General features: G+C 41.0%; 1 protein-coding gene across 6 annotated transcripts in view; it reads right to left on the reverse strand.

The window, feature by feature from the left end:
- The window catches only part of DYM (dymeclin), a 351,049-nt gene that overhangs the window by 290,045 nt on the left and 37,363 nt on the right, over positions 1 to 23,641 (reverse strand). For all 6 annotated transcript variants that reach the window (XM_042910992.1, XM_042910997.1, XM_042910996.1 and 3 more), the window contains exon 3: positions 2,859 to 2,911. In XM_042910992.1, the coding sequence (XP_042766926.1) occupies positions 2,859 to 2,911 (53 nt within the window). The remainder of the gene's footprint in view (positions 1 to 2,858; positions 2,912 to 23,641) is intronic.

A 23,641-nucleotide genomic window follows, 5' to 3' on the forward strand; every position in this document is an offset into this window, starting at 1 on the left:
ATCAAAGACATAAAGGAGGAAACTCAAGAAAAGAAAGATGATGAAGAAAAAGAAGATACAGGGACACCTGGGTGGCTCAGTCAGTTAAACTTCTGACTTCAAGTCAGGTCATGATCTCACAGTTTTTGAGTTTGAGCCCCACATTGGTTGAGCTTGAGCCCCACTTCAAGCTCCACACTGACAGTGCAGAGCATGTATAGGATTCTCTCTCACCCTCTCTCTCTGCCCCTCACTCGCTTGTGCCCCCTCTCTCTCTGAAAAATAAATTAATTTGAAAAAGAAATTTTATTTAAAAAAGAAATTACAGGGGCGCCTGGGTGGCTCAGTCGGTTAAGTGTCCGACTTCGGCTCAGGTCATGATCTCACGGTCTGTGGGTTCGAGCCCTGCGTCAGGCTCTGTGCTGACAGCTCAGAGCCTGGAGCCTGCTTCAGATTCTGTGTCTCCCTCTCTCTCTGGCCCTCTCCCATTCATGTTCTGTCTCTGTCTCAAAAATAAATAAACATTAAAAAAATTTTTTTAAGAAATTATATTAAAATTATATTAATAAAATTATATTAATTATGATAAAATTACATTTAAAAAAAAGGAAAAAGAAAGATACAGAAAGAAAAAACAGTCCAAGCTGACTGTTAACAGGTGATCCTAAGTTGGGGGAGAAGAAACCCAAACACAAGGAAAATCAAGACCATAACTAAAGAAAACTTTGGAACTGAAAAGACTTTAATAAGCCAATAAAAAAAACCTCATCAAATTTCAGGCAAAATCAAAAAGAAAAAAGTATAATGAGAAACACTTAATCATAATGGTTAATGAAAAAAGTGTAATAAACAAAGAAGCAAAAAAAAAAAAATTACGATCTTCAGACTTCCTCTCCAGTAACCACTTTCTTAAACCATATACAAAAATAAATTTGAAATGGATTAAAGACCTACATGTAAGACCTGAAACCATAAAACTCTTAAAAAATACATAGGCAGTAAATTTGGAATTCAGTCTTAGCAATATTTTTTGGATCTGTCTCCTCAGGCAAGGGCAACAAAAGCAAAAATAAACAAGTGGGACTACATCAAACTAAAAAGCTTCTGCACAAAGGAAACCATGAACAAAATGAGAAGGCAACCTAATGAATGGCAGAAGAGATCTGCAAATGACATATTCCATAAGAAGTTAATATTCAAGGGGTGTCTGGCTGGCTCAGCTGGTGTACCACGTGACTCTTGACCTCAAGGTTGTAAACAGTTCGAGCCCCATGTTGGGTGTAGAGATTACTTGAAAATAAAATCTTTTTTTAAAAAAAGTTCATTTTCAAAACATGTAAAGAATTCATACAACTCAACACCAAAAAATCCCACATCTGATTAAAAAATAGGCCGAGGGGGGCACCTGGGTGGCTCAGTTGCTTAAGTGTTTGACTTCGGCTCGGGCCATGACCTCATGATTCATGAGTTCGAGCCCCACATCGGGCTCTGTGCTGACAGCTCAAAGCCTGGAGCCTGTTTCTGATTCTGTGTCTCCCTCTCTCTCTGCCCCTCCCCTGCTCACACTGTCTCTCTCCCTCTCAAAAATAAACAAACATTAAAAAAAATTAAAGAAAAATAGGCTGAGGACTTGAACAGACATTTTCCCAAAGAAGACATACAGATGGCCAACAGACACATGAAAGGATGCTCAGTATCACTCATCATCAGGGAAATGCAAATCCAAACGACAATTAGGTATCACCTCACACCTTTCAGAGTGACTCAAATCAAAAAGACAAGAAATAACAAGTGTGGGTGAAGATGGGGAGAAACGGGAACCCTCTTGCACTGTTGGTGGGAATGCAAACTGGGGCAGGCACTGTGGAAAACAGTATGGAGGTTCCTCAACAGATGAAAAATAGAACTACCCTATGACGCAACTCTTTCTAGCCTTTATCTGAAGAAAATGAAAACACTAACTTCAAAAGACCTATGTGGCCCCAGGTTCACGGCAGCAGCATCTACAATAGTGAAGGCAAACAACGCAGATGTCCGTCGATAGATGAATGGATAAAGTAGAGGTGGTATATACATACAAGGGAATATTACTCCACCATAAGTAAGAATGAAGTCTTGCCATTGGTGGCAACATGGATAGACCCAGAGGGCACTGTGCTAAGTGAAAAGTCTGAGAAACACCAATACTGTGTTATTTCACTTATATGTGGAATCAAAAAAAAAAAAAAAGAAAAAAGAAAAAACAAACAAAACAGACTCATAAATATAGAGAACAAAGCGGTAGCTGACAGGTGGGGCGGGGGGTGGAATGGGTGAAACAGGTAAAGGGGATTAAGCGGTACAAACTTCCAATTATAAAAGAAGTAAGTCGCAGAGATGATCAAGTCCAGCATAAGAAATACAGTCAGTAATACTATTATGACTGTGTATGATGACAGATGGTAACTAGACTTATTACGATGAGCATTTTGTAATATATACAAATGTCAAATCAAGATCAAATCACTATGTTATACACCTGAAGCCAAAGTAACACTGTCCAACTATTCCTCAATTAAACACCAAACAAAACAAGCTAAAACAGTCTGTGGTTTAGGAGAGTCTATTACTACCACTGCAAGTGAGCAAGCACGTGTCTTACTGCTCTTGACCAAATGGTACCTTCTAGCGGCCCCAATGAGCACCATGAACAGGAGTAAATATTACTAAATATAATCATCCAGAATATATCACTTCATTAATTTAATTCATATTACACTACCAAAACTTGTAACAGAAATTTTTAAATAAATGCCACCCATACACACACACACACACACACACACACACACACACACACAGACACACTCACTCACTCACTCACTCATTTTGCCCCTTACCTAAAGACCTGCAGACTGAAACAGTTGCTTCCTCCAAGAGCTTCAGCTCGGTGCTGGAGGGAGAGAAGAAAAGGTAATTAATAACTACAATGCTAAATAGGTACACACTGACCAGTTAAAGGAATAAATAAAGAAGAGAAAAACAATTTAGAAGGAAAATAGGATGTACCATGATAAACAATAAAATCACAAATTTTATTGGGTGGCTCAGTTGGTTAAATATCTGACTCCAGCTCAGGTCATGATCTCATTTTGTGGGTTCCAGCCCCGCGTCGGGCTCTGTGCTGACAGCTCAGAGCCTGGAGCCTGCTTCAGATTCTGTGTCTCCCTCTCTCTCTGCCCCTCCCCCGCTTGCACTTGGTCTCTCAAAATAAATAAAAACATTAAAAAAAAACAATAAAAAGACAAAATGAAGTTAAGCTTCTGTTTTCAACATAATTAGAAAATGTACTCGGAGAGCACCAATCATGGGGTTAGAGTTATTTGAAAAAAATGCCATTATTTTTAGGAGAAACATGAAGTCTCATGATACCTGCAATACCTTTAAATAGATCAACAACAAATAAAGGAAGAAACAAGGCAAGAAAAGCACGAGAACACATACATAAGCTTCAATAATTTATAAACAAAGATAAACAGAAACACACAGAGATAGATATGAGTGACACGGAGACAGGAGGCACAGACAGAAACAGACATAAAACTCGGAAAAAAACACAGGGGAAAGTTTTATGACACTGGATTAGGCAATGATTTCTTGGATATGATACCAAAAACACAGACATTAAAAGAAAAAAAATATGTAAGTTTGACTTTATCAAAATGAAAACCTTTTGCGTATCAAAGGATACTATCTCAGGGTGAAAAGCCAACACAGCAGAATGGGAGAAAATGTTTGCAAATCATCTATCTGATAAGAGACTGATACCCAGAATATACCAAAACAAAAACTAAAACCTCTGACTCAACAAAAAACCAAACAACTCAATTTAAAAATGGGCAAAAATTTAAAGAGACATTTCTCCAAAGAAGACATACAAAAGGCAATAGGTATATAAAAAGATGTGCAACACGATTCATCAGGGAAATGCAAATCAAAACCACAATGAGATACTGCTTTCACACCTATTAAAATGGCTATTTAAAAAAAAAAAAAAAAAGGAGAGAGAGAAGGGAAGTGTCGGAGGAGATATAGAGAAATGGGGACCTTCGTGCATTATGTAAAATGGTGCTGGTGCTTTGAAACAAGAGTATGGCAATTCAGCAAAAAGTTAAATATAAAATTACTGTGTGATCCAGCAATTCCATTTCTGGGTATACAAATACCCAAAAAGGACTGAAAGCAGGGACTCAACCTGATATCTGTACATCACATTCACCATCACTCATAACAGCCAAAAGTAGAAACAATCAAAATGTCCATCAATGGGTGAATCACGGTACAAAATGTGGTACATTCATACAGTGTAACATCATTCAGCCTTAAAAAGGAAAGAAATTCTAACACGTGCTACAACACAGATGAACCTTGAAGACATTATGCTGAGTGACACAAACCAGCCACAAAAAAAGAAATACTGTATGATTCCCCTTATAGAAGGCCCCTGGAGTAGTTAGATTCAGAGAGACAGAAAGAACGGCAGTTAGTGGAGTTGAAGGCGGGGGGAATGGGGAGTTAGTGTTTAATGAGTCGGGTTTCAGTCTGGGAAGATGAAAAGTTCTGGAGACGGATGGTGGGTCAGACAACAATGCGAGTGTATTTAATGTCATAGAAGCATACACTTAAAAATGGTTAAGGTGATCAATTTTATGTTGTGTTTTGCCACAATTAAAAAAAAAAAAAAAGTGCATTCCAATTCCAGCTCAACTACTTACCAGCTACGTGACTTTGGACTAATTTCTTAACCCTTTATGTCTTAGGTTCCTTCTATATAAAACAGAGATGATAAATAATTGTACCTGCTCCAAAGACAGCATTATCATTAAATTACATAACATGTTATGAAGTGCTTGGAACAGTATCTGGCACAGAGTAAAACCTAATAAATGATCGCTATTTTTGATTCCAAAATGTAGTGGGTTCCTCCCTCCCCCGGTTAATTAAAATAATGCTTTATGTTATATTTTTCAAAGCACTTTAAAATTTATTAGTGCATTTAAATCCCAGGACAACCTCTTCTTTTTTTTTTTTTTAAATATTTATTTCGAGAGCATGAGAGGGAGTGAGTGGGGAAGGGGCAGAGAGAGAGAGGGAGAGAAAGAATCCCAAGCAGGCTACACGCTGTCAGCACAGAGCCTGACATAGGGCTCAATCTCAGGGACCGTGAGATCCTGACCTGAGCCGAAATCCAGAGTCGGTCGTTTAACCTGCTGAGCCACCCAGGCACCCCATGACAACCTCTTCTGATAAGCAGAAGCTATAAACCCTCTTTTTATGTACACATAGATATATGCGAAATGTATTATTAAGACTGATTTCGCCTGCTTCACTTCTCTAATGTGGCTGTTGGAAAACTTTAAATGACCTGTGTCTCACCTTGTATTTGCAGGAGAGCTGCTCCGGAACCTGTCTCCTGACAACGGAAGGCAGTGTCATGTCTAAGAATTATAAGTATTATACACACACACAAAGCTGGAACCCACTTGTTACTTCAGCGAACAGGCCATTACCTTAAGATTCTCAAGTTATAGGGGCACCTGGGTGGCTCGGTCAGTTGGGCGTCCGACTTTGGCCCAGGTCATGATCTCATGGCTCATGGGTTTGAGCCCCATGTTAGGCTCTGTGCTGACAGCTCGGAGCCTGGAACCTGGAGCCTGCTTCGGATTCTGTGCCTCCCTCTCTCTCTCTCTGCGCACCCCCCCCCCCCGCCCCCGCCTTCACTCACGACCTCCCTACCTCCACTCATGCTCTCTTTCTCTGAAAAATAAATAAACATTAAAAAAAATATTTTTTTAAAGAATCTCAAGTTATACTCACATTCAAAAAGATAAATATCTTGTCAAAGTTAAATCTCTAAGTTTCTCATTGAAGTTTTTTTTAGCCAAAATAACCTAGAAATAATGCTATAATAAAGCATTTGTGGGTCTCTGGGCTTTATCACTGTATTTTTATTTACAAAAATAGTTTTAGGGTCTGCCCACCTCACAGTGTCTGTCAGCCTGATGTCCCCATCCCTTTCTTCCATCTTCCCCCCTACTCCCCAGGGGTGAGGAGAGCCAGACAGGCTTGTTCAGCAAGACTCCACTCCCTGGCCACTGCTGACTCAATCAGAGACAGACATTTGGAATGTCTGGGGAATTTGGAACTGGAACGGAAAGAAAGGTTTTCCATACAACTAGAATATGGCTGCAAAGCTGAGAGTTATGGGAAACCATCCTCTATCCACTGAGAAGCAGAGAAAGCAAGTTAGTAAGAAAATAGAGAAAATGAATAAAAGAGATTTGAGGAAAGAAGCAGAGATGAACAGAGCAATTAAAGGATTCCTGCTGGCCTTCCAATTCTTGGGGCCAGCTCTTCCCAAAGCCTGTCTGTGTTCTTGATCTTGGATTCAATGAGACATCCCTGTCTCTTCATCACATATGCCCCTCTTTCTGCCATATGCCAAATCAAATTGATTCTTGTTAATAACCAAAAGAGTTCTTATTAATAAATCACTGTGGTCAGATTTAATAATATACACTTGTTGGCAAGTAGTAGAAACTATGAATTACTCAGTTTATTGGTTACTCAGGAAAAAAATAAAAGTAAAGAGGTATAAATGCAAAAGACTGTAAATAGCTTTATGAGGTTAATAACTAGACCACACGCATAAAATCTGTTTCGGTGGTGTTTCGACTTTCCTCAGTCAATAACACTCTCTTAAAACTGGATGGAACCAAGAACTTCAATTATATACATGTGGCTACAGCCTTCAAGACCTTCTAAGCTTGTTCATTCAGCAAACACTGCCTGGGCGCTCAGGACATGCTGGGTTCCGTGAAAGATGCTGTCTCAGCCCCCAGGTTACACGGAGGAATAAAGAAGCAGCTAGACTATTTGGTGGGGTGGGGGGTTGGGGGGGGAAACACCAAGATCAAGCCCAGCCCTGTATGTAAGGTCCTAAGAGGTGCACCCAACCTACCCTAGGAGCGGTCAAGGAAGGCATCCTGGAGGAAGTAACCGCAAGAGAACTCAGTCTGGCAGACATTAGGAGAGGGCTTTCCAGACACGACTGACAGCGCATGCAAATCATCACAGAGAGCCTGGCACGTTCTGGAAAGCAGAGGTTCGTCTACACTGGAGAATGGCAAACTACAAGACTAGAAAAGTAGATACTAGATGGCTGGAGCATAGAGTTCAGTTCTTTAACCTGTTCTCAACAGAAGGGTATTGGATGTTCCCAAAACAGGGTTCTGATTTTATTTTTAATACAATATTAGCCTGAAAAAAGGATCAATTCAACATCTGTTAGCGAGGCTGGTTTGGACATCACTTCCTCCGGGAAATCTTTGATCGTCTAAGACCAGGTGAGAAGCCTGGTTTCAGCCCCCAAAGCACCCACTTACAAAACCGAGTACTCGGTAGCAACATTGCCCAATTCTTTGTCTGTGCCCCGCTCCACTCCAGGATTGTGGACTCCTTGCTCATCACGGCGTTCCCAGCCTGGTACAAAGCAGGCACATAATAAAAATGTACTGAGTGAATGAATGCCATCGTCAGATACTTCATCAGAGGACAAAATTAATTACTTCCCCTTGTTCCTCAAGAAACACTTCACACTCTCCAGCCCTCAAGGCAAGGCCTGCCCCGAAGTTTAAATTTTATTAAACTATTTTTAAATACTTATTTAATTCCAGGTGTGGCAAAATGTATCCTTTCGAAGCAGTCTGATTTCTTGGATGAAGAGATAAGAAAAGCTGGGAATTATCCCACCCCCCCACGTCTCTTGGAAAGCTCCCTCTGGTGGTTAAGCCAGCCAGCACCTGCCATCCTGTGATCAGGCCCATCAGGCCTGGGTCCCCCCCCACACGGAACGACCTGGAACAGTCCCGTTTCACTGCCACCACCTCAACAATCGCCACCTCGGGTCGGAAGCGTCTCCAGCGCCCAGAGTATGAGCAACAAGAGAAGAGGGAACGTGTCTCATTCACCCGCCACGCCTGGTGCCGTGGTTCGGCCGGAACACTTGAGTAATGACCTAGTAAATCAAAGATCCAGAGCTCTGTCGTAGTGCACACGCTGTGGTCTCCGCACCCTGAAGCGTTACTTTCTTCCGCAAAGAAAACCAGCCAGGCACACCCCTGCCAAAAGCAACACGCCGACTGTCCTACTAGAATCCCCCTTCCTCTCATCCCTCCACCCTCCCCATTTTCTAAACTTCTTGGAACATTTTAGGAATGATCTTCTTTCTCACTTGCTAGATTCAGAGCCAAAATGAGGTGGTAAGCAACGGGGGTGGCTGGTAACTGTTGCTGTGCGTTATAGGCATCGATGCACAGGGCTGTTTTAGTTAAACAAATGAACTCAGATGTTCTGGCACCAGGCAACTGACAAATCATCATTTGCAGTAAATAAAAGTAAAACGGTGCTGCAAAACATGCCGATGTTTCCAAGACAATTACAATTAGAAACCGAATGTCGTTTCTGAAGGCAAATTTGGGGCACTGGGAGCGTGCAAAAAGGGGGCGAAAGGGCAGCAAATACTTACACCAGTACAGGTTCAATACATTAGTACCACACAGAGTATCTTAAACTCCACAACGCCCAGGTCGATATTTTCAATGTCAATGACAGGAGATTAAGGAGAAATACTTAACACCAGTCATCAAACTTTCGCTAAATGAAGTAAACTCTAGACAAACAACCATACGGATCCGATGATCAGGTGCGGCTCTGTCTTCAGCCATCCTTCTATGTGATAAGGTATCACACTCCTCATGCTTGGGGCTGGGCCACTACTCCAGCAGCAACACGTGGGAGTCACGGGAGTCCCCAGGTTGCCGGTGACACGCTAAACAATGAGGCCTAAGGCCGTGGAGAGACAGTCCCAAGAATTACACTCACGCATCACAAGAAAATGTGAAACTGCTCCAGGGATGTTCCCAGTTTTAAGAACCTTCACTGGACTTCGCTGAAGATAATTCGGCAATGAAGCACTTCCTAAAATTTTCACAACCACAGGCAAGTTCTTAAACATTACAACTGCCCTTTCTGCTCCCTTTCTTCCTTCCTTTGATTCTCACGAAGAGAATCTCCCTAAGGAGAACCCTTACCGACTTCAACCTCACACTGTCCACACGCTTGTGGGAGAGCTTCTGAGACAAAATTCCCCAGTGAGTACCGGTAACACAGCTCAATGACTGCCAAGTTACGTCTCAGATCGCCCACACGCTCAATGCCGCCTCTGCGGAATGTACTAACATACAGCAAAACCAAGTGAAATAGCTACGAAGTGTAGGCAGCACCGAAGAGTGGCACGGCAGAGAAGAAGAGTGAAGAACCTCCATGTCGCGTTAGGGAGTTTGGATTTCATCCTGCATTCAATGGGAAGCTACTGAGCACAGAATCAAAGACACAGAGAACTCTTAGAGCAGCAGCCAAGGTAGCCAAGTGTACAACAGTGAAATGTCTGGCCTTGACTACAACCATCTTGAGATTTTTAGACAAAAAAAAAAAAGAATAACACTAATGCCTCTGGTGACGCGTGTGAAGCCTAATCGTGCACTCACAACAACACTGCAATTAGCCAATGAGACCAAGTGTTGGGCCAGCAAACGTAGATAAATCACTAACTTAACTGTGACTAAAGGAGAACACAGTCAAGTGCATAACGCTTAAAAATTTTAGTTTAATTCCGCTAAAACGATATACCAAATTGGAGCGCTGGGAAGGAACACCAACAGGAATAACACAGAAGGCCTCTGTCGCCACTAGATTCACAGGCCGGTCATTTTCAATACTTCTGCATCAGGTGTACCACCTCTCAACTTAAGTGTTCCCATCAATTACCAAACTCACACACACCGGCATTTGAATTTCCAATCATGTGGCCTGTTAATGAAAGCAATGTTCATGCATAATGGGAAGAGTACATATTTTGAAGCCACGTATTTAAGTGCCAGCTTCCTTGTTTCCTATTGGTATAAGCTTATACCAAAGTCACTTGGTATATATATGCAATATCAAAGTTACTTTGAGAGAGTCTTGGTTTCCTCGTCTGTAGAACAGAGAGAAAGATACCACCATCTCGCAGGATAGTTGTAAGGAATAAATGGCAAGGTATGGAAAGTGCTCAGCACAGAGCTCAATGGAAGTCTCCTAACCCACCATGACAACAAAACCATGTGTATTAAAATATCAAATTTGCATATATTATTCTTTACCACGCCTTACAAGTAATTTGCCAGTCTTCCCCACCATGGCACAGAAGGGAAGTATAAAACAAAATTCAGCAATTTCTGAAGTAGTTTTATACTTTTTGTGTCAAACAAGGGTAGGTGATTGGCTTTGATTTTATTTACATTAGTGTTCTACCATAGAAGAACAACCCCAGTGGAGTGCCAAGGAAATCAACAGTCCTTATTCACCTAGGAAACTTCTCAATCAATATTAAGCAACTTCTAATAAGTGGCAGAACAGGCTTACCTAGGTAGTTTTTCTTTTTTTCTTAACATTTATTTATTTTTGAGAGAGAGAGAGAGAGAGAGAGAGAGAGAGAGAGGGAGAGGGAGAGGGAGGGAGAGGGAGAGAGCACAAACAGGGGAGGGGCAGAGAGAGAGGGAGACACAGAACCTGAAGCAGGGTCTGGGCTCTGAGCTGTCAGCTCAGAGCCCGACACCCAACTTGAAGTCACAGACCACGAGATCATGACCTGAGCTGAAGTCAGATGCTTAACCGACTGAGCCACCCAGGCGCCCCAATTTTTCTTTTTTTAAGAGAATTTTTTTTATTTTTTTTATTGCAAAACTGAACCATGCTAAAGACATGCACACCTATCAGTGCTGCTTAAAAAAACAAAAAACAAAAAACAAGTGACAACACCAAAGGCCAGCAAAGATGAAGAGAAACAAAGATCATATGTAAAATGATGTAGCCATGAGAAAACAGTTTGGCAGTTTTGTACAAAACCAAATATGCACCCGGTAACTGCACTTACCATGGTGAGTATTTTGTTTATCACCTCACTATGCTGTATACCTAAAACCAACAATATGATATCAACTGTACTTCAATGAAAAATAAATTCTGAGGCGCCTGAGTGGCTCAGTCGGTTAAGCGTCTGACTTTGCCTCAGGTCATGATCTCGCAGTTCATGGGTTCAAGCCCCACATCGGGCTCACTGCTGTCAGCACAGATCCCGCTTCGGATCCTCTGTCTCCCTCTCTCTCTGCCCCTCCCCCATGTGCACTATCTTTCTCTCAAAAATAAATAAAAACATTAAAAAATAAATTTAAAATAATGATAATACATTTTTTAAAAAAGAAACCTTAACTTGCAAAAAACTGGAAACAATCCAAATGTCCTCCAATGGGTCATTGTTTAAACAAACTATGGTACATACACAACATAGGCTACTACTCAGCAATAAAAGCAATAAAAACTACTGATATACAGTAGTAGTTCAAAAAGCAATGAACTACTGATATACAGACTAACTTGAATGGGTCTCAAGACTATCCTGAGTGAAAAAAGTCAATCTCAAAATGTTTAATATTGTATTATGCCATTTACATAACTTTCTTGAAATAACAAAATAACAGAGATTGAAAACTGATCAGTGGCTACCAGGAGTTAGCGATGAGGGGGCAGGGTGATGAGTGTGGCTATAAAGGCAAAGCACAGGGAGCCCTGTTGGGATGAAAGAGGTGAGCATCTTGACTGTGGCAGTGGTAACACGAGTCTACACATGTGATAAAAACTGTATAGAGCTATAGATACACACAAAAGTGAGTGCATATATAGAACTGCTGAAATCCCGAGAACCTTTGTCAGTTTCCTGGCTTTGGCACTGAACCGTAGTTATGTGAATTGTTACCGCTGGGGGAGGTGAGTGAAGAATGCAAGAGACCTCCCTGCACATTTTTAGCAACCTCCTATGCATCTGTAATTATTTTAAAATAACAAATTTTAAAAACTGGATCATAAAAATAAAGCTACACAAACCTATACAAGAATAATACAAATATACACATTTTTAAAATACGCACTTATATACAACTTTGCTTGAATAGATTACACTATATATGAGCTTTTTTTATAACTGGCTTTAACCACTTAATATGCTGTGAATCTCCTCCCCTTTCTATAAACATATGATCATTTTTAAGGACTGTAATGTTACAGTGTGCAGATGCATTATTTTTATTTTTTTTATCTAATTTCCTTACTCATGAACATTTAGATTGTTAGCAATTTTCTTTCATAAACATTGCTATGAATGTCTTTATACATGTATCTTTCTACACATTCTTCTGAACATGTCCAATTATTTCCTTAACATAAACTCCAGAAGTGCAGTTGGTAGGCCAATGAACCCTTCTGTTCTGATGAATATTGCATATTACACTGTAGAAAGATTTCACCAATTACCACCCACCAAAAACGCGTAACTGTGGCTTATAAACTCACACATATTCCTACATTTGCAAAATTACTAGCCCAGATCTTTTAACACCAAATCCAGTGATCCTAATACTCAGATAAGCATATGTTGACCAAAAGCAAGCTAAGAGCCTTTATCACATTGATTTTTTTCCCCTCTAAAATGGTCTACTGGGAGGAATTCATTAAGGATGTGATGTCTGGCAAATTATTATCATGCCACTGTAAATTCAAAGCAAATTCTATTCAACACCACCTAAGTTCTTTCATCATACCAGGAAGTCAATTTTTGTATGAAATAACATGGGGGTACATCAAGAACTGCTGTATAGAGAGTTTACGGCTTCTTTGGATTTAAACTCTGAAGTTACAATCCTCTGACAAAGAACTCTGGCTGTAACTTCAAAATGGTACAGTGAAAGGGATACGGAAATGTTCAGATGTGGGGCGTCTGTCTGGCTGGCTCAGTTAGTAGAGCATGCAACTCTTGACCTCGAGGTTTAAGTTCAAGCCCCACACTGGGTGTAGAGATTGCTTAAAAATAAAAATCTTTAAAAAAAGAAGGAGGAGAAGGAGAAGGAGAACAGGAAGGAGAAGAAATGTTCAGTTGTGATAGAAAAAGAAAAATATTAGCAAATATTAAGTAAAAAACTGGACATTTTGGGGGCACCTGGGTGGCTCAGTCGGTTGAGCATCTGACTTCTGCTCAGGTCACGATCTCGCGGTTTGTGAGTTCGAGCCCCGTGACGGGCTCTGTGCTGACAGCTTGGAGGCTGGAGCCCGCTTCGGGTTCTGTGTCTCCCTCTCTCTCTGCCCCTCCCCTGCTCTCACTCTGTCCCTCTCTCTCAAAAATAAATAAACATTAAACAACAACAACAAAAAACTGTGGCTATTTTTTTCATTATAAAAATAATCAACCATATCAGCCACTTATACAGAAAATATCTCCAAATATCTTCAGCCGCAATTCACGAGGTGACAGGAGAGACGGGAAACAACCTTGTCCCTGATGGTTAGGTATCTGCTCTCCACAACCACCTCACCGAGATCCCGACATTAGCTGGTAAATGAAAGAACAAAAGGGCCAAAGCTCGGTGTGAGGGCACACGTCCCTGCATTCACCAACACGGTGCCCCTGCGAGACGGAGAGCGGTTTCCACAACTGACCAATAAACAAGAAAGAACATTGGTTGGCAGGGGAAAAAAAAGCCAATTTCAAATGAGGCCTGTAGTTCAAGAATTCAAGGTTCTGCAACCAAAATAAATATATAAAAAGGGTCATCTAATAAACCAAATACCTCTTCCTGTTAATTGTCACACATGAAAATATGGAAGAGTTATTTACCACCATATTTTAGTCAGCTGGTGTACGAGGTCAGCCAGGCTGTGGCATCCAAGCAAAACACTCACCACTGCAGCTCCCAGGGGCAGCGCATTTAGGCTGATGACTGAGCTGACCTGTGACCTGTGTCATGGGGCCAAGAACACCCACCGGAAGGACCTGTCTGTGGCCTTCAAGTGGTTTCTACGATCCAATGTGGCTCCCCCACCAATGCCCCCGACTCTTCCTTCTCTTTTCTACCAACCCATCTGTGTCATCCTTCATCCGGCCACACTCTGGAATTTGAGTAACATAAGAGGTACCAATGGATGCTGCCAGGCCATGGTGCTGGCCCTCAGGGATTAAAGCAAGAAAAAAAAGGTTGAATAAACACGATCTTAGAAAAGAGATTACCAGTTGGCTGTAAAACAACACTGCAGCCTAAACACAGTCTTACCATCCTCTCAAATACAGAAGTATGTGGGTTCCCACATAAAAGCAAGGGTGTTTGTTTTTTTTTAAGTTTTTACACTACAGAGAAAAACATTTTTTTAACTAAAAATGTGACTTCATTAATTTGAACTCCACTAATTTAGAATTTCGGCTGTTTGGCTAAAATGGAGGTTAAACGGACTTTCGTGTTGTATTTTAATTTTTTTTTTTTTTTAACGTTTATTTATTTTTGAGACAGAGAGACACAGAGCATGAACGGGGGTGGGGCAGAGAGAGAGGGAGACAGAATCGGAAGCAGGCTCCAGGCTCTGAGCCATCAGCGCAGAGCCTGACACGGGGCTCAAACTCACGGACCGTGAGATCGTGACCCGGGCTGAAGTCAGACGCTTAACCGACTGAGCCACCCAGGCGCCCCTCATATTGTATTTTAAACAAAGTACTTCAACGAGGGAGAAGCTTTAGGACAAGCGTTGTTTAATGTCTACAAAAGAGGGGTGCCTGGGTGGCTCAGTCAGTTAAGCGTCCACCTCTTGATTTCGGCTCAGGTCATGATCTCACGGTTCCTGGGTTTGGGCCCCCCATCGGGCTCTGTGCTGACAGTGTGGAGCCTGCTTGGGATTCTCTCTCCCTCCCTCCCTCCCTCCCTCCCCCTTTCTGCCCCTCCCCTGCTTGTGCCCTCTTTGTCTCTCAAAATAAATAAATAAACTAAAAAAAAAAAAAAAAAAAGGAAAGTAATATTTAAAAAAAAAAACTTCTACAAAAGAAGCATATTTAAGGACTTTAGCATATTAATTGTTGATATGCAAATAAATTTGCTGATTAGAATTTGCAATGTGTATAGACCTAGAAACTATTCAAAGTTGTCTCACCATGGTCATTTCACTTGATTGCTTTCCAAAACCCCAAGAAGCTGCCTGACAAAACAGGAGTATTCTCATTTTAAATTTTTTTTTTTTCCAACGTTTTTTATTTATTTTGGGACAGAGAGAGACAGAGCATGACCGGGGGACGGGCAGAGAGAGAGGGAGACACAGAATCGGAAACAGGCTCCAGGCTCCGAGCCATCAGCCCAGAGCCTGACTCGGGGCTCGAACTCACGGACCGCGAGATCATGACCTGGCTGAAGTCGGACGCTTAACCGACTGCGCCACCCAGGCGCCCCAGGAGTATTCTCATTTTAGAGGCAACAGAAACAGAGAAGCCAAGTAGCTTGCCCAAGATCACAATGTAGGAATAAACACATCTTATATCTAATATCCTTACAATATGAATAATATTTAGCTTTTTTATTACAGTAAACCCACAGGACATCAATCTAAAACACTCCCACTAACTACTTGGAATTTCTATACATACCTAAAACAACTTGTGCCACACACGTATTATCCAGCACAAAAATTGTATGTTATGATTAAAATCATGTAAAGCTTATGTGAATGGTAAGAAACTAAAGGAAACAAAGTTTTAAGCCTAATAAGGAAAGTGGAAGGATGTCAGATGGGACTTTTTTGTAACTGTTAGAAATCATAAACTATACTTTGGTCAGGAAGCTAAATTTTTAAATTATATATTCCCTAATTCACAGCTTTCAGCAATTTAGACTGGTTTTATTTCACTTTCAAGCACACCCATCTCACATATGAATCTCAATAATGACAGATGACAAATTCATAGTTCAAATCATATTTAATGAAAAGCTGATGGACAGAAAGCTGTTGGGGTAAATTATACATAGATTTCTCAACAAACTATAATCATGAGGTTCAAAAAAGAAACTGAAAATGCTTATGTCCCTTTCACTGAGGATTTTGCCATAAAATGATTTCAAAATTGACATTATATTGGTACTATCTCTTTCAGCCCACAACACACACACTCTGACAAATATGTAATGTTTTGCCAGTTTAAAACACAACCTGAGTAAATAAACAAGTAACCATTCAGCAAAGTATGGAAGCATTCCTAGAGACTTTTCTTTCCCTTAGCAAAGAGAAAATTGCAGAAATCATTCACAAAACTAACTAGAATCAGCCCATTCACTGGTTCAACTATGGGAAAGGGAATGTTTCAAAAGGGCCTATTCATAGGAAAAAGCCAAAGGCTAAAAACTGCATATAAATTTATGATAGCAATTTTGAATGCGTCAAGCAGGACCTAAAAGGTGTTTAGATTCATGGGATTCACAGAGAATCCTATATGTTGCCATTCAACTGCCAGAGTGAAAGGAAGCATAACTATTAAAATGTCACAGTTTCAGCAGCCACCGTGCAAGATAATACCGTCTTTATTTTCTCAAGAAACTGATAGAAAAAATGACTTGAAAATCCAGATGCTACCCAACACAGCGGGAAAAGGAAGGAAGGGAGTCTTCGCAGTAAAATGCACTTGCCCCTCATTTTCATGTTTTAAACAAGGCTAGTTCTACTGCCCCCATTTCAACTTTCAGTCTGAGGGAGAAATCATCAACCCCAGGCAAACTCACGCGTCTTCTAAAGTGATCTTGCAAAAGGGGATAAATGAAAGAACAGGAAATAAAGGTTTTGACTCAAGATGTGAAAACCGACCTTCTTTCGGCCCCTCGATTGGAGGAAATAAGGTGCCAAAAAAAGTCTCAAGTTATTTATTCCCTTCGCGAAACACCGAGTACGTGACCCTGGTCACCATTCAACTACACCAACAGCAGAGCAGGCGGCTTCAACTTGAAACAGCTAATGAAACTGAACAGCAAGCATGCCAAAGGGAATAAAGGCACAGCAGCGGACACAGGCATCAAAAATTCAAAGAAAAAAAAAAAAAATGTTGCAATCACTGAATTGTTTCTGTCAGTTAAAACCACGTGACCTAATTCAAATAAAAGACTCTCTTCCTGTTTCTCAGCTGAGGGAACATCAAGAAACTCCGAGGAAGGATCATTCATTCAGGCAGCTCACTGCAAACAGGAGGAAGTCACACTCCACTCAAGGCCAGGCTAGATGGGGGACAGCCTACCCATGCTGTAAACAATGTAATCCTCACAATTACATTGTATATAACGGCCCTCAGACATAAAGTACCTGTTATTGTGACCTACTGTGCTTTGAAAGTGCTCCAAAATGTGAACAGATGATCTGGCGATTCTGTGTTCCAAGATCGTCATACAATTTGGTGTCGTAGCTCTTTAACCACTGTGTGAATTCGTCTGCGATTCTGCTTCCAAATGGAGACTGTGTACCATGAGGGCCCACAGAATCCAGCTCTGGAGCTACAGAAGCTGGGTGTAAACCTGGTTCCCGTCAGCCTCGAGCCACGTGAGCCTGGACAACCCCCGAGGTCTCAGTGTCTCACGTGCAGACCCAACCTCACAGGCCCGACAAGCGATCTACACATGGACAGGCACCTAAGGCAACAAGCCCAGCACCTGGCCACGCAGTACGTGTGCAATAAACCACTGCTAAATGAATGATGACGTGTACGTTAGCCGAGTCTCTTGGCTGAATGTACGTAGTTTCTTATAATGTAAGAGGGATCCCTGGAAAAACAAAAAACAAAAAAACAATCACAGTGGTGACTGGAACCTAACAATGCTGAACAGAAATGGAAAACATTTATTTTTATGTTTTTTAATTATTTTTTTTTTTTTTGAGAGAGAGGGAGAGAGAGAGGGAGAGAGAGAGGGAGAGAGAGAGAGAGAGGGAGAGAGAGAGAGAGGGAGAGAGAGAGAGTGAGAGCATGCACGCCTGAGCGGGTAAGGGGCAGAGAGAGAAGGAGACAGAGAATCCAAAGCAGGCTCCACACTGTCAGTGCAGGGCCCGACGTGGGGCTTGAACCCACAAACTGTGAGATCATGATCCGAGCCGAAGTCAGACACTCAACCAACTCAGCCATCCAGGTGCCCCCAAAATAATGACCTTTTTAAAAAGAATATGCAAGTACAACAAACTGAAGTTCAAATAAACATGATATGATGGGGCACCTGGGTGGCTCAGTCAGGCGAGCATCTGACTCTTGGTTTCGGCTCAGGTCACGATCTCAGGGTTGTGGGATCAGGCCCCACATCGGGCTCTGCACTGAGCGTGGGCTTGGGATTCTCTCTCTCTCTCTCTGCCCCTCTCCCCTGCTTGTGTTCTCTCTAAAATAAAAAAGTTAATTAATTAAGAAAATACGATATGGTATGTACATAAAATGGACATTATTCAAGCTAAAAAGGAAATTCTGACACGTGCCACGTGGATGAAAGTGAAAGAAGCCAGACATGAAATGACAAATGTTATATGGTTCCACTTATAAGAAGTACCTCAAAGAGGCAAATTCACAGAGACAGAAAGTACAACAGAGGTTACCAGGGGCTGGGAAAGGGGCAATGGGGGGTTAGGATTTAATTGGTACCTAGTTTCCACCTGAGATGATGAAAGAGTTCTGGAAACATACACTGGTGGTGACCATACAACACGGGGAATGTACTTGACTGAATCACACACTCAGAAACAACTGCAATAGTAAATTTCACGTTATGTAAATTTTACCATAAGAAATCAGACTATGTGAGTAAAATCTTTCCGTGGTATAGAAGAGTTAGTAAGTCGTAACAGACTAGACTCCCCTCTCAAACGCCAGCAGTAAAACGTGCTCGTCTCTGGAATACCATGCAACATAAAAAGCCTCGAACGTGGCCAAAGTCCCATGCTTCCCTGCTAACTGTTCTGCCTCCTGCCATTCCACTGCCATGTAGGACTTCCTCCTGCGGCAGGTGCATGCCGGTACCTGCCGTTCCCTCTACCTGGAATATTCTTTCATTTGCATGGCTCAGTCCCTGGTTTCGCTACTGTCTCTACTTAAATGCTGCTTCCCCAGAGACCCTCTATCTAAAGAAATCTCCTGCTTGTATTTGCTCCCATTCTGTCACTCTCCGCGACTTTGCTCTGCTTTATTTTTCTTCACTGCACTTGGCATTTTCAGAAATGATTTTATGTATTTATTTCTTTATGTATAGCCCATCTCCTCCACTAAAATACAAACTATAAGAAGGCACGGACTTCATTCCTCATGTTCACAGAAAGATTTCCAGCCTTTAAAACAGTGTCTCATGAAGACGGGGCACTCAGTAACTATTTTTTTGATAAATAAACTTTAAAAATTCACAATTACTGAAAAGGAAATATGTCATATAGAATATATTAATTTGGGGCATCTGGCTGGCTCAGTCAGTGTAGCATGCGACTCTTGATCTCAGGGTTGTGAGTTCAAGCCCCACACTGGGTGTAGAGATTACTTAAAAATAAAATTAAAAAAATATATATATACAGGGGCACCTGGGTGGCTTGGTCAGTTAAGCGTCCAACGCTTGGTTTCACCTCAGGCCATGGACTCACAATTCCTAAGATCGAGCCCCAGGTCAGGCTCTGCACTGATAACATGGAGCCTGTGTGGAATTCTTTCTCTCCCTCTCTCTCTGCCCCTCCCCAACTCGCTCACTCTCTTAAAGTAAATAAATAACCTTAAAAAAAAAAGAATACATTAATTTTTTGGTCGCATAACAGTAATACAGTATAATCCCATATTTGTAGGAGAAAAAAAGACAGATATAAATACACATGTCTATCTACAGGCATGTGCATTATAAAAAGTATGGAAGAATATATACCAAATATCAACAGTGGCTTTCTTTATGTGAAGAAAATACATGACTATTTTCCCTCTTGTTTTCATATTTTCTAACTTCTCTACGATGAAAGATTTGTGTGATTAAAAAAAAAAAAAAAAAGACAATTTTACCAGCAAATCAACTAAGAGCTCACTCCACTTATATAATTACAGATATGTAAAAAGACTTGACTACAAGAAGTTCATCATAGTTTTACATACAATGACAAAAACCAGACAACCAGGGGCGCCTGGGTGGCTCAGTCGGTTAAGCGTCAGACTTCGCCTCAGGTCATGATCTCGGGGTTGGTGAGTTTGAGCCCCACATCGGGCTCTGTGCTGACAGCTCCGAGCTTGAAGCCTGCTTTGGATTCTGCCTTCCTCTCTCTCTGCCCCTCCCCTGCTCATGCTCTCTCTCTCTCTCTCAAAAATACATAAACGTTAAAAAATAAAAAAAATTTTAAAAAAGACAACCAAAATGTTCAATGTTAGTTAAATTACTGACATGGTGACATCCATAAGACAGAATACCATACATCCATTTATAAGCTATGCTGTAGAAAAACACTGACATGAGGAAAATGTAAGTTGGGGCGCTTGGGTAGCTCAGCCAATTAAGTTTCTGACTCTCTGATTTTGGCTCAGGTTATGATCTCACGGTTGTGAGATCGAGCCCCATGTGGGGTTCTGTGCTGACAGCACAGAGCCTGCTTGGGATCCTCTCTCTCCCTCTCTCTGTGTCCCTCCCCCGCTCCCTCTCTCTCTCTCTCTCTCTCTCTCCAAAATATACAAGTAAACATTTAAAAAATGTAAGTTAAAGAAAGAACATGTAGAATATGACACCTTTTTAAACAAGAGAATTGATGGCATACACACCAAAATGTTAATGATAGTTACTTCTGATTGCTATTATTTTTACTTTTTTTTCCTTCTTTGTGCTTTGCTGTATACAAAGGTACCAAAAGTAAATATGCATTATCTGGTATTCAAAAAAATTAGCTTATACTTGACACATCCCCAAAGGCAAGGGAATTAAAAGCAAAAATGAACTATTGGGACCTCATGAAGATAAAAAGCTTCTGCACAGCAAAGGAAACAATCAACAAAACTAAAAGGCAACCGACAGAATGGGAAAAGATATTTGCAAATGACATATCGGACAAAGGGCTAGTATCCAAAATCTATAAAGAGCTCACCAAACTCCACACCCAAAAAACAAATAACCCAGTGAAGAAATGGGCAGAAAACATGAATAGACACTTCTCTAAAGAAGACATCCGGATGGCCAACAGGCACATGAAAAGATACTCAACGTCGCTCCTCATCAGGGAAATACAAATCAAAACCACACTCAGATATCACCTCACACCAGTCAGAGTGGCCAAAATGAACAAATCAGGAGACTATGGATGCTGGAGAGGATGTGGAGAAACGGGAACCCTCTTGCACTGTTGGTGGGAATGCAAACTGGGGCAGCTGCTCTGGAAAACAGTGTGGAGGTTCCTGAAAAAATTAAAAATAGGCCTACCCTATGACCCAGAAATAGCACTGCTAGGAATTTACCCAAGGGATACAGGAGTACTGATGCAGAGGGGCACTTATACCCCGATGTTTATAGCAGCACTTTCAACAATAGCCAAATTATGGAAAGAGACTAAATGTCCATCAACTGATGAATGGATAAAGAAATTGTGGTTTATATACACAATGGAGTACTACGTGGCAATGAGAAAGAATGAAATATGGCCCTTTGTAGCAATGTGGATGGAACTGGAGAGTGTGATGCTAAGTGAAATAAGCCATACAGAGAAAGACAGATACCAGATGTGTTCACTCTTATGTGGATCCTGAGAAACTTAACAGAAACCCATGGGGGAGGGGAAGGGAAAAAAAAAAAAAGAGGTTAGAGTGGGAGAGAGCCAAAGCATAAGAGACTCTTAAAAACTGAGAACAAACTGAGGGTTGACGGGGGTGGGAGGGAGGGGAGGGTGGGTGATGGGTATTGAGGAGGGCACCTTTTGGGATGAGCACTGGGTGTTGTATGGAAACCAATTTGACAATAAATCTCACATATTAAAAATAAAATAAAATAAATAAAGTAAAATAAAACAAAATAATAAAATAAAATAAAATAAAATAAAGTAAAAATGAGCTTAAGTTAACTGTGTGTGCCAAAAGCCGCCTTCTTGCCTTGTTTGAGCGCCATCTAGTGGTTGGAAAACATAAGACAATTTTCACAATGCAGTAAAGGTTTCTAAAGGTGATCTTTATAAAAGGACATTATGCAAGCACAAAGACAAGTATTACTATACTATGTGGCTGATCTAATTTTCTGAAACAACTGAACAATTAATTCAAAAGAGTCAGAGTATTCTCAAACTTTAGGAAATAGCAGTTATCGGAGAAATTGGTAATTCCTGTTGCTTTTTTTTTCAGCCCTCAAATATTTTAGACTGTCCCAAGACAGAGCCTTTCCTCTTTTTTAAACTGGTTGATATTTAATCCTTGAAAGAAGCAGAAAGTCAAACACTTTTACATGCTTTATGGTGTTTTATACCCCCTCCCATACACACACACCAAAAAATCTAGAGGGCAGGTGTTACTGTTTCCATTTTACAGAAGCTTCAAAAGTCCCAGTGAGATTAAGCAGCTTGCCTAAATTCACAAAACTAGTCAGTAGTGGAGCTGAGACAGTGGAACCAGACAAAGTTGGTCTGGCTCCAAAATCTATGCTCCCCCTATCATGCTTCACTGCCTCCATTCCTTACAGGTCACTCAAAAAGTCAGTGCACCTTTTCGGTAAAATGATTCTCATTCTTAATAAGTATACAAAAGCATGTGGACTCTTAAAATAAAATAAAATAAATAAATAAATAAATAAATAAACAAACAAACAAACAAACAAACAAACCAAAAACAGAAACAGAATCATAAACACAGAGAACAGGGGTACCTGGGTGATTCGGTCAGTTAAGCATCCACCCGAGTCTTGATTTCAGCTCAGGTCATAATATCATGGTTCATGAGTTCAAGCCCCAAGAGGGGCTCTGCACTAACAGCAAGGAGCCTGCTTGGAACTCTCTGTCTCCCTCTCTCTCTCTGCCCCTCCCCTGATCGTGCTCGCCTGCACTCTCTCTCTCAAAAATAAACATTTGACAGGAAGGGGAGGGGAGGAGGGGGAAGGAAGGAAGGAGGGAAGGAAGGAAAGGAAAGGAAAGGAAAGGAAAGGAAAGGAAAGGAAAGGAAAGGAAGGAAAGAAACCCGGTGGTTGCTAGGAGAGGGAGGTGGAGGAATGGAGGAAATAAGTGGAGGGGATTGAGAGGTTTAAACTTCTAGTCATAAAATAAGTCATGGGATGAAAAGTACAACAGAGAACACAATCAATAATGCTGTAATGACGTTGTATGGCGACTACACATTGTGGGGAGCGCTGCACAATGCAGAAGAAGAACTGCTGAATCACTAAGTTGTCCACCTAAAACTAATAGAACCCTGCATGTCAACCGTAATTCAATAAAAGTTAAAATTAAAAAATAAGTGCGCAAGCTGTCACTACATGGCTGAGCATTGCTCTCAAATCTAGAGCTGTAAGCTCATTAAGTATTTATGTTCAAATCAAGCATCAATTTAAAATAAAAGAACTTTTAAAATATATCATTCTTTTTTATTTTAAAAAAATGGTTTTCTTAATGTTTATTTACTTTTGAGAGAGACAGACAGACAGACAGACAGCAGGAGTGGGGAAGGATATAGAGGAGTAGACAAAGAATCTGAAGCAGGCTCCAGGCTCTGAGGTGTCCACACAAAGCC

Source organism: Panthera leo, chromosome D3 (assembly GCF_018350215.1).
Source record: "Panthera leo isolate Ple1 chromosome D3, P.leo_Ple1_pat1.1, whole genome shotgun sequence".
Classification (NCBI taxonomy): domain Eukaryota; kingdom Metazoa; phylum Chordata; class Mammalia; order Carnivora; family Felidae; genus Panthera; species Panthera leo.